This window comes from Sturnira hondurensis, unplaced genomic scaffold (assembly GCF_014824575.4).
Source record: "Sturnira hondurensis isolate 20B ecotype Veracruz unplaced genomic scaffold, ASM1482457v3 Scaffold0019070, whole genome shotgun sequence".
Taxonomy (NCBI): Eukaryota; Metazoa; Chordata; class Mammalia; order Chiroptera; family Phyllostomidae; genus Sturnira; species Sturnira hondurensis.
In genome coordinates, this window is record NW_028091701.1 from 71,355 (window position 1) to 82,782 (window position 11,428).

At 52.0% G+C, this 11,428-nt stretch overlaps 1 protein-coding gene across 2 annotated transcripts in view; it reads left to right on the top strand.

Moving 5' to 3' along the window:
- The window catches only part of NSMCE1 (NSE1 component of SMC5/6 complex), a 41,712-nt gene extending 32,943 nt beyond the window's left edge, over positions 1 to 8,769 (top strand). For both annotated transcript variants that reach the window (XM_037070886.1, XM_037070887.1), the window contains 4 exons: positions 2,436 to 2,582; positions 6,941 to 7,057; positions 7,918 to 8,038; positions 8,562 to 8,769. In XM_037070886.1, the coding sequence (XP_036926781.1) occupies positions 2,436 to 2,582; positions 6,941 to 7,057; positions 7,918 to 8,038; positions 8,562 to 8,641 (465 nt within the window). In that variant the 3' untranslated portion in view covers positions 8,642 to 8,769. The remainder of the gene's footprint in view (positions 1 to 2,435; positions 2,583 to 6,940; positions 7,058 to 7,917; positions 8,039 to 8,561) is intronic.
- The last annotated feature ends 2,659 nt before the right edge of the window (positions 8,770 to 11,428 follow it).

Below are 11,428 nucleotides of genomic sequence, written 5' to 3' on the forward strand. Positions count from 1 at the left end.
CTCCCCCACCATTCTGTCCCCTTAGTTTATAACCACATGTCTCAAGTTCTTTGGATTCTATATTTCCCCCACTATTCTCGCCCTCCCCCCTATCTATTTTCTACCTACCATCTATGCTATTTTCTGTGCCTTCTCCCCCCTTCTCCCCCTCCCATCCCCCTATTTCTAACCCTCCATGTGTTCTTCATTTCTATGGTTCCACTCCTGATCTAGCTGTCCTCTTGGTTTGCTTTTGTTTTAGGTGTGGTTGTTAATAACTGTGTGTTTGCTGTCCTTTCACTGTTAATATTTTTCATCTTCTTTTTCTTAGATAAGTCCCTTTAGCATTTCATATAATAAGGGCTTGGTGATGATGAACTCCTTGAACTTGACCTTATCTGAGAAGCACTTTATCTGTCCTTCCATTCTAAATGAAAGTTTTGCTGGATAAAGCAATCTTGGCTGTAGGTCTTTGGATTTCATGACTTGGAATACTTCTTTCCAGCCCCTTCTTGCCTGTAAGGTCTCTTTTGAGAAATCCGCTGACAGTCTGATGGGTACTCCTTTGTAGGTGACTGTCCCCTTATCCCTTGCTGCTTCTAGGATTCTCTCCTTCATTTTGGTCTTGGCTAATGTAATTATGATGTGCCTTGGTGTGTTCCTTCTTGGGTCCAACTTCTTTGGCACTCTCTGAGCTTCCTGGATTTCCTGGAAGTCTATTTCCTTTGCCAGACTGGGGAAGTTCTCCTTTATTATTTGTTCAAATACGTTTTCCACTCGTGGCTGTTTCTTTCCCCCTTCTGGTACCCCTATAATTCGGATGTTGGAACGTTTAAAGATGTCCTGGAGGTTCCTAAGCCTCTCCTCATTTTTTTGAATTCTCATTTCTTCATTCCTTTCTGGTGGGATGTTTTGTTCTTCCTTCTGGTCCATTCCATTGATTTGAGTCCCCGTTTCCTTTCCATCACTATTGGTTTCCTGTGCATCTCCCTTCATTTCAATTAGTTTAGCCTTCATATGTTCCTCTAATTTGTGACTATGTTCCTCTAATTTGTGACTATAATCTACCAGTTCTGTGAGCATCCTGATAAATAGTGTCTTGAATTGTGCTTCTGAGAGGCTGGCAATTTCTCGGTCGCTTAGAGTTATTGGCTCTGGGACTTTGAGTTCTTCTTGCGCCATCTTTTGGGCTGTTCATGCCTGTTCTGTAGCAGGATCAGAGCCCTAGGTGTTCACTAGAGCAGGGCAACTAAGTCGCTGGGTTGTGACGTTGTATGTGGGGGCGGGGTCAAAGATGGACTCTGGCGTCCCGTCTGCCGCCTGCCGCCCTGGCCCTCACCGGTGCCGAAGGGCAACTAAGTCCCTGGGTTGTGACGCTGTATGTGGGGGTGGGGTCAAAGAGGGACTATGGCATCCTGTCCGCCGCCTGCCGCCATGGCCCTCACCGGTGCCGCAGTTGCTGCCGTCACCGGGCCCACGAGTTTCGTCCCACTGCACGCGAGTGTGCCACCGCCGTCAGCCCTCGCCCCCTGGGGCCTGCGTGGTCTGTCTCGCTGTGCGCGAATATGCGCCCGCAGTCTGCCCTGCACCCCAACTGGTTCCCGTCTGCCTGTGCGCCTGGGTCGGGGGCCCTGTCCTGCCCGACCCTGCTCGCTGCTGGCTCCGCCCCTCTTTCCGTCCCCGTTGAACGGTTAGATGTAGTCGGACTTCCGTATAATTCAATTTTCTGTCCTTCTTTGTGTCTTTGTTTCTCCAAACCTTTGTTGTATTCAAACTTGGTTGTGGGAGAAGGCACAGTGTTTCCACCTATGCCTCCATCTTGGCGGAAGTCTTGGTAAAAGTAATTTTGACATTTGGCCTCACAACAGGTCTGTCAAATCCAGGTCTCTGAGGACAGAGGTCTAGAATAATTTTTCTAAGCCTCCTCTGGGGACAGTTAGCAGCCAGCCTGCAGAACCAGGCTCTGAGATGTCCGACATACCTTGTATGTGCCTGTCAGCCTGTCCTGGGTCCTCAGTACTTCTGCAGCTCCCAAGCTTGCTTGCTTCCCAGCCCACCCTGGCTCTGCTTTCCTGCCTTTCCCGGCTTCAGCTTGCCAGGCTGGCCTGGCCACCTTTGAGTAGGAGGGGTGCTGCTTCATTTACTCATTCATTCAGTTCTCAGCTTCTCCATCTTCAGGGAAGTAGAGACACAAGAGGTGAGGTGACCTTCCTTGATTTGGGGGCATTGAGAGCATTTATTTGGGATGATGTTACAAGAGGGTTGAATTAGCAGTGAACATGTGTATGCCTTTTGATGCATGTGATTGTATTGTTTTGCCGAGGGTCGTGCCAGTGTACCATTCTGCCTGTGATACGAGTAGTTTTACTGCTCTTCTCCTTACCAGAATTGGTATTATTGCTTAAAACTTGTTTGCGAGTTTAATAAACAGATGCGATACCTGCTCTTTCTTCCAGTTGGAACTGATTATTGACTCAGAGACTGGCTTTGCCTCTTCCACAAATATTTTGAACCTGGTTGATCAACTTAAAGGCAAGAAGATGCGGAAGAAGGAAGCTGAACAAGTGCTGCAGAAGTTTGTACAAAATAAATGGCTGATTGAGGTACCCTGTCTCATGGTATCCCAGCTAGCTTGGGTCATTTTTTAGAATTAACAGTAATTTTTCTTCCAGAACCATATTGTATCCAACTGATGTCTGTTGAGCCTTTCAGGTTCCTTCTGTGCTTCGATGCCCACAGTGACCCGGTAAAGGGGATTTGGGGCCTCCTCTGCCCTCATGGGATCTGTCCAGGGGGCCACAGGCAGTGGCAGAGCTAGAGGTTGTGCCCAGGTTTGCAGACTCCAGGATCTGAGCCCTGGTCCGTAGACTGAAGCAGTGTTGTACAGTGGTTAGGAGCACAGCTGTAGTGTCACACCTGAATCGTGGTCTGGGTGACCTCGTGTTCTGCGTCTGTCAGAGGAAAGTAATAGTATCCTCCTCAGGGGTGTGAAGGATGGGAACAAGTGGTGTGTGTGAAGTGCCTGAAGATGGGCTCCCAGAAGAGTAGCCTTCATTGCCATGGTCATTACTGTCACGATGAGGACCCATAGATAAACTCTTGGAGTGGAGTGTGGGCATCTGTGAAAGGACGAGATTGCAGGCTCAAGTTTTTAGACATCCCATGTCTCCTTCTGTTGACTGGAGCAGAACAGACATTTCCAATCTTTTTCCACAAAAGGCACCTGTGTTTCCAACAAACCCAAGCTGGACAGGCTCAGCTCTTGTCCAGTTTACCACAGTGCCACCCCATCTGAATGCTTGTATCTGCAGGACCTGCTCCGGGTGGCCCTTACTTCCCCCCCACTTGGTGGTCAGACCAAGGCCCAAGTCTGCAGCTTGTGGCTGACATGATTTTTCACTTCCTTTTCAGGGACAGTGTGCCTCTGGTAGTCACAGTGACAGTGTTTTGAGTTACTGATCTCTTAGGGGATGGGCTGCCCCTGGCAGTCTGACTGCAAATGGTCAGCTTCTGAGGGACTTTCCTGATGGGAGGAAGATGGCTGGAGAGGTCACGGGTGGCAGGAGCTCCTCGTGAGTGCCAGGATCTCTGCGCATGTTGTTGCACAACATGTCCTTGGGTCCTCCTGGCCACCCTGTGATGACCAGGAACCCCTTACCTCTGTTTTTTAGCTGAACACACCTCAGCTCTGTGGTCAGGGTGATGTCTGACACCCAGCAAGTGGCAGAGTCATATTTAGGCCCCAGTTCAGGTGACTGAAGCAATTGCTTTGTCCAGTCTTGCTTCCCCTCTGGGTGAACTTGGCAATAGAGAACATTGTTGGGTATTCAGACTATAACTGACCTCACTCTGTCCTTGGACCAAGCTCTTCAAGGCAGGGGCTTCGAATTCCTCACATTGTACCTTGTCTCACCTGTGGTTACTTGGTAAATGCTGAATGGGTGACTGGGCAGATGGGTGCAGCTCCTTGGGATGGAATTTATTTAAAACTTAAAAAATGATACCAGAAATACTGGTGTTCATGAAGAAACATATTGAAGCCATCTTTTATCTCACTTGTGAGGGCTACCCACTCCACGATCCAGGACACTCCCTGCACCCTGCCTTTTCCCAGGAGTTAGTGCACATGTGTGGCCTGTGCTGGCATTAGCACGTCACAATTTCAGAGCTTTGTGCCCGACTTTATCGTTGGGTTTGCCCCGTGCCTCAGCCCTTTGCTGCTCAGAGAGTCTGGGCATTAGGGGAAAGAACATGCCTCTAGGGTCTGTGGACTTGAGCTTTGGGTCCAGGTTCCTGTCTTCTCTGTTTCCTCCTTAGAACAATGAAGATGCTGGGGCCATCTTCTTCAGGGGTGGCTCTGAAGAAGTGGGTTGGAAGTTCTCTGGGCGGCCAAGTTGAGGGAACGCTGCAGAAGTGAGCATGAGCCTCCCGCCACCCAGAGCCCTTGTGCCCCTTGTGAGGGTCCTCTTGTTGACTGACCCTCAGCCCCATGTGTACGAAGGAATAAATCAGTGGGGGCAGTGGGAGGCACCTCCATGTTCCTCCTGGGGCCTTTGCTGCTTGCCCCAACTTTTGGCAAGTGGCTTCTCACCTCAGCTTGTTTCCTGTCTGAAGACTGCAGATGTTGGTTGCTGTCAGGTGTCTTTTCATGAGGCTTGCTGTCTAAACTGAGAGGTGAGGTGAGGGTTGCCCTGAGTTCTGTGGCACTTTGGAGAACAGCTGGGGGCCTGTGCGGTGGGTGCTGGCTGGTCCCAGACCAGCCTTCCTGGGGGGCAGCACTGTGATCGGAGGGACTGTGTCTGAGTCTGACCCTCGGCCTGTCACAAGTTGCACCTTATACAGACATACATATGTGTGTGGGCATGTTGCCCCAATGGCACTTCATGCATTATGCCGGGCAACTGTAGTGCCTGGAGGGCCCTGCTCCTATGCCCTGTGCAATAGTGCATCCAGTGTGAAGGTGCTGGGGTGGCTCTGTGGGCTATCAGAGGCCCAGCATGGGGGAGGTCAGATGCAAGGCATTGTTGTGAGGCCTGGGCACCCTGCCTGTCCCTCCCTGTGACAGTCCCACAGGACTGAGTAGGATCATTAGTGAGAGGCACAGGGTACAGTTTCAGGCCCATGGAGAAGTTTAGTAAATGTGGCATGAACCTGAGTCTGAACTGGAACAAGATCCACTTAGTCTTCCCTCAGATGTTTATCATGAGTTGAGTACTGGGCCATGTCAGTGCGGGGGACACAAGAGACAGCAAAGCCAGACCAGCTCACTACTCTCAGGGACTCATGGTCAGGGGAGGACCAGAAATTAGGTATCTCACTGAAATATTGTACTTTACAGATAGAAAGCAACACGATTTTATTGCAACAAAGGAGCCTGTCCTCAACTGAGGATAGGAGCAGAAGGCTGTGTAGGAGGCAGCTGGCCTTGAGGGTGGGAAAGATTATCCAAGGCTCAACAAGCAGCCTCTGCAACGGCCCCGTGCCCCTCAGGGTACATGGTGTGCTCAAGGCCAGAATGTGCTGAGCACAGGATTGAGGGGCAGTGGGACACAGTGAGCCTGGGTGGTGGGCGCACAGGGGACAGGTTCTTCAGCCTAAGAATAGGGGCAGCCATGAAGGGTTAAGGCACAGAAGGACAAGGCTGGTTTGCCCTACAGAGATTGGGTTGTGGAGAGGGCTACAGAAGGGCAGGAGTGGACTGAGCACAATTAGGAGGAGGTGAAGGTGGCTGGGGTGGTAGCTGTGGTGAACACGGGCACCATAGGGATCTGGGAGCTCTGGCAAAAGGAAGAGCCACGGGGCTATGCTCACAACACTTGAGAAGCACAGTGCCCCTGCCCACCCCAGCTGGCCTGGTAGGCTGTGGTGCTGGATGCTCGTGCCCCCTCCTCGCTCTCCTTGCTCCCTGCAGCCAGCTCTTTGGCTCTGATACTCTGCACCCATGTGTCCTGTCTCTCCTCTGGGTGGTCACTTGGGCCAGCTCTTGGTGGCCCGGGGTAGAGTGAATGCACTCTCTGGGCTCGGTTACACTAGCCCACCGTTTCCTCAACACTGCATGTGGGGATGGAGGCAGGAGCCAGGGTGGGGTTGGTATTCAATGTCAGAAGTGGGAGAAATTGCTCTTGCTTATTGTAAAAATGAGACAGAACATAACAGAAGTAAAGAGCCCTTGGTGACAACTCAGGAGGCTTCCATCTTCAGCATCTCTGGGAAAGGCCCTTCCCTTTTTCCCATCTGGGAGAGGCTCAGATGTAACAAATATGGTTAGCAGATTGATATCCGAGTTCATTGGTTGACTTTATGAATCAAATCTATAGTGTCTTTGGTGACACTGGCCTCTGAACTGCGTTACCCTCAGCACTCCTGTCCTGTAACTTGATGACAGGGTAGCTGAGCTGTCTTGGGTTTTCCCACATTTCCCGGCTGACCCCACAACCAGTGCCACCACAGTGTGACTTGGGGCCTGTCCCTGCCCTGTCTGGACCATTTGCAGCTTGGTCTATAAAGTGATGAGGCTGGAAGTGATCTTGGGTTGTCCCTGTGGAGACTCCAGGTGGCAGTGCTGGGAGGCACCTGGTTTGCTTTCTGAGAGGTAGGGGTTGTCTTGAGTTCACCCCTTAGGGAGACTGACTCCCTTCCTGGCCTCAGTGTCCTCATTGTAGGTAGGCTGTGACTGCCTCACATGTGGGCTGCTGTGGAGATTTGTGACCCACATCTGTAAAGGAACAATGTTGGGGTTGGGGTTCCTTGATTTCCTTTCAGGTCTTTGCCTGTGTTCCCACTTGAGACTCTGCTGAGGGGCCAGTGTGGACACCTGTTGGATGGGTGGGTGAAAACCTGCAGGTGAAGGTGTCCAGGCCTTTGCACCTTTTTTGGGCCTTGGGCTGTGGGAGTGCAAAGGGGACAGGGTACCTAGAAGGAAAGGGCCTGAGAGACTGCTGCCTCCATTGTGTCCCTGCAGAAGGAAGGAGAGTTCACCCTGCACAGCCGGGCCATCTTGGAGATGGAGCAGCACATCCGGGAGACATACCCCGACTCTGTGAAGATCTGTAACATCTGCCACAGCCTCCTTGTCCAGGTACCACACGTGGGGCTCCCCACAGGTGTGCCTGGGGGCTCCGTGAGTGCCTCAACTCTCTGGGGCCAGGCTTCTAGTACTACTGTCACCTCTTCTGGTATAAGCCAGTAGGCCTGTCCTTGGAAGTGTCCGGGATGGCCACACACACTGCCTCTTCCCCTCCTGGCCTTGTGTTTTAGTCTGAGGGCTCTTGACTGTTTTTCTCCGGAAAACTGTCAGCAGTCTGCTGTGCACCTGAGTTATCTTGGTGGATGTGTGGTGAGCATCTTTCTGTGTCAGTTGCTGATTTCCAAAGTCATCAGTTTTTCACTGTGGACTTTTGTAGGGCTTTACAGCAGCTAGATGTTAGGGTTTTTTCTTTTTAACTTTTATCTTTTTTGCAATGGTAACTACACCGTGATGAGCCTCTGCAACTATACTCCCTTGGGGTCTGGTGATTGCTTCTTTTGGCTGAATTTCTGGAAGTAGAATTTCTGGGTCAGAGAGTGTATGTGTCTTTTTTTTTTTTTTTGTAAGTGCTTGAACTGCATTGCGTAATGTCTTCTGAAAAGTTGTAGCTTTCCTCATGCCCACCTGCGGGATGAGGGAGTCCGCATGTGCAAGGGGTCCGAGTTGCAGGGTGGCCTTTGTGCTCAGCTGGGCTTGGCCAGCTACCACTGCCTGCTCTGGCCTTTAGAGTCTGATGCTTCATTTGTCAGGATTCTTTAATAAAACCCACTGCACCAAGGACTTTGGGGTTATTACCATTATTAATCTGGGACTTGGAAGACAAAAATACATAGCCTGCTGACAATTTCCTGAAGGTTTGTGAGCACGAAGGTATGCACAAGGCTCCACAGCTGCCGTCTTTTTTGTTTCAGGGTCAAAGCTGTGAGACCTGTGGGATTAGGATGCATTTACCTTGTGTAGCCAAATATTTCCAGTCGAATTCTGAGCCACACTGCCCCCACTGTAATGACTACTGGCCCCATGAGATACCAGGTTGGTGTACCTGAGGTGCTGGTGGGCTCTCCTGGCCTGTGGGAGGGGCTGAGCTGGCAGAACTAAGCGCAGGGCCTGAGGACTGGTGCCTGGCACCGAGTGAGCCCTGGGAGACGGGTTGCTCAGGCAAGGGCTCCATGCGTGTAGGGGTCAGCATCAGCAGGGCCTGAACCCCCATGTCGAAGCAGCTTCTGCAGTAAGTGGAGGCTGACTTGTTTGCACAGTTCAAAGGGCTCACTAGAACCCAGTAGAAATTCCAAGGCCTGTGACACCTGGTGTAGACAAAGCTGCTCCCCAGGAGCAGTCAAGAGGGGGAATGAGAGTGGTATCCACAGCTCCCTCAGGGTTGTGTGTCTGTAAACCGGGCTTGTTCTCCAGTCATTGCAGGTGGGGAGGAGGGTTAGCAGTGAAGCATATTAGAAAGAGAACAGGTCCTGGGGACGGAAGATATAGCTGTGAACATGAGCTGCTGAGTGCAACCAGGCCTGCCACTCAGTGTCTTCTTGGCCTTTTCTGTGTACAGAAGTCTACGACCCCGAGAAGGAGAGGGAGGCTGGAATCTCCAAATCGAACAGAAAGTCCTTGCGATCCAGGCAGCACTAGCTGGTGTGCTGCCGCAGGCCCTGCTGGAAGAGAGATACTAGTGTTTCACCTGAGTTACCTCCTGTGCTTTATTTTCACTTATTAGCAGGTTTCAAATAAAACTTACTGAGAAGTTGCTGGACAGCTTCCGTCTGTGTCGTGCACCTGTCTGTGGGGGTTTCACATCATGGCTGTTTCCTTCTTTCCTGGAGCTCACTGACAGTGGGACCCCTGGGGTTGGGTCCCACCAGGTGAAGGTATCAGAGCTCCTGCACAATTCTGGCCCGGGGTTGCACACTGTTCTTTCTCAGGGTGACCTTGCCATCAATCTCTAGCTTTGGTTATGTGTCTCACCAGCACGGGCCAGCCTGACCTCTCCTTTGGCCCATGATGCATCTGGCCTGATGGGCATGAGGCCAGCAGGCTGGGCTGAAGGTGTGCTCTCCTCACTGGGTCCTTCTGCCCTGGCTCAGTGACTGGCAGCCCCGCCCATCATCAGCTGCCCGAGCTGGAAGCTGGGGAGTCGGCCTGGATGCCTCCTCCTCCCTGGCCTCTGGGGGTGTGGAGCAGGCACCTTGACTTGGTGAGGTTGATGCCTACTGGTGGGGAGCTCATTCACCCAGTTGCAGGCCCTGCATCTGGAGCTTATGCCAACCTCTCAGGCAGTGAGGAGACAGGAGCTTCCATAACCCAGCCAGGGGTCCTGCCCAGCCCTCAGAAGGCACCTACCAGCCCATTGGTAAAGGCCCGAGGGTGCCCATGACTGGGTGAGAGGTTCAGTCATGTGTCAGGCAGGCAACAGGAACCATCCTTAAGAAGAATTTTTTAGAAGAAAATGAAGCTTGCGGAGCTGACAGGAAGGCAGGAGAACCAGTCTAGAAAAGACTGGGTGGTAAGATTCCTCAGTCACACAGCACTGCCATTGTCATGAACCTCAGCTGTTTCATTCATCCTCCCAACTTGGCCTCAGGATGCAGTCCCAGGGACTGGCTCCCTCCAAGATTGCTAGACTGTCTCCCTGGGAAAGATGTCTCCCAAATGCAATGAATGAAGAAAGGAGAATAGTCCAGGGGCTAAGAGCAAACCATCCCCCTGGACTAGGGAGCTTGGAAGCTCCTGTTTGTCTTGGCAGGTGATCTTAATGGTCAAGGGGAGGCAAGTGCAGCTGATGCTTATTGTGACCCAGGGGGCACTTTGCCACGGGGGACACCAGCTCTTCTGCTACTGGTCTCCCCTGCGCTGATACCAACGTGCACTTCCTGAGGACTCCTTAGTCTGGCCTGCCCAAAACCCTTACACAAAATCCCAAGTCCTTGCCTGGTACTCAAGGCCATTGTGGTAGCCCCGCATGTTCCCCACACAGCTTGTCCTCCACTGCTGTCTCCCAGTGACATCACAACAGTTGCTCCAGGAGTTACTACTGACTGGATGGTGACAGAGTTCTTTGGATTTCCCGTCTTCTCACACAGAAACACACCGAGCACGTCTCCCTGGCGTAGCTGTTACAGCCCCCGTCCCGCCCCTCATTCTCCTGGCACCTTCTGCTCCTGCTGCAACGGCTCCTCCTCCCCCAAGGCCGAGACTTCCCTGCCTCAGGACTGCTGCTCCTGCTCTTGGAGCTTCTTCATCAAATCTCATGGCCGTCTCTGGATTCCTGGTCAGACTTTATTCAGACGTCAGCTAGCAAGTAGTCATGTCCCCACCAACTCCTCCCCTTGTCACATTTTGTGACCCTGTTGTCATCACACTCACCACTGTCTGCACTCTTATTTTATTGTTGATTTCCTCACTGGGTGCCCCCTCCAAGATAGTGTGAAACACCACAAGAAGCCCTCACTGACTCAGTGAATCTCTGATGGGTGTGCAACGGAGTCCTCATGCCAGCACTTGTCCTTGGCTCTAGGAACTTTCGGCACTTTCATTCTGAGATGATTTCAGTCCACATTCCTCAGAGCTAAAGCCAGCCCTCTGGCTGGATTGCCAGCAACACTGGAGCCTTGCCCAGAGGGCACACAGATTTCATCTTCTTTGGTCTTCCCATCCAGTGGGCCTGACTTTAGGATCACACCACATTCCAGGTGAAGGGCTGTTCCTCCACAGCAGTTTGGAGCAGGACTGCAGTTGGGAAGGCCGGGCCCCTGGTGGAAGCCGAAGCTGCCCCTCTGCCCCACCACTGTGAACAGTGACAGTTGAGTTGGGGGCCCCTGTGTCATGGCTTCTCTGCAGCCCGCAGCCACCATGCCTCATTAGTACGAGGCTTGCTAGTATTTTCTTCATATGAAAAATTAGGTAACAGTGATGCCAAGAGGGGAGTAATTAATCTCACAAGCAGTTGCTCCAAGCCCTTGACTCTTAAGTTCTAAGTAGCTCTGGTGTTTGCTGGTCCTCCATGCACACTGCCCACCCGTGCTCACTCACCGTAGTTCTACAGCCTCCCCACCAGCAGCAGCTTTGTGTGTACTCCAAGTCTGCTCCAATTCCAAGAGTTTTGTGCTAAAATTCAAATGCCATGGCCTGGTTACATTAGCAGCTAGTTTCAGCTTCTACCATCACGCTTCCACACATCCTTCTCCTAGTTACCCAGGGTAGCCGTGGGGGGTCAGAATCTACCCTGGGGTCCTGGCATGGAAGGATGTGGACTTGACCAGCTGCGGTCATGTTCTCTGGAGAAGGCCTACCTGCAAGATGGAGAGTGAAGCCTGAGCCAAACACCTCCCTGAGGTGTTGGCAGGAAGGGAGAGAAGCCTGGCAGGCGAGGCCCGAGCTTCCTCCCGCAGCACTCCTGTACATTATGAAGCCAATCTGCTT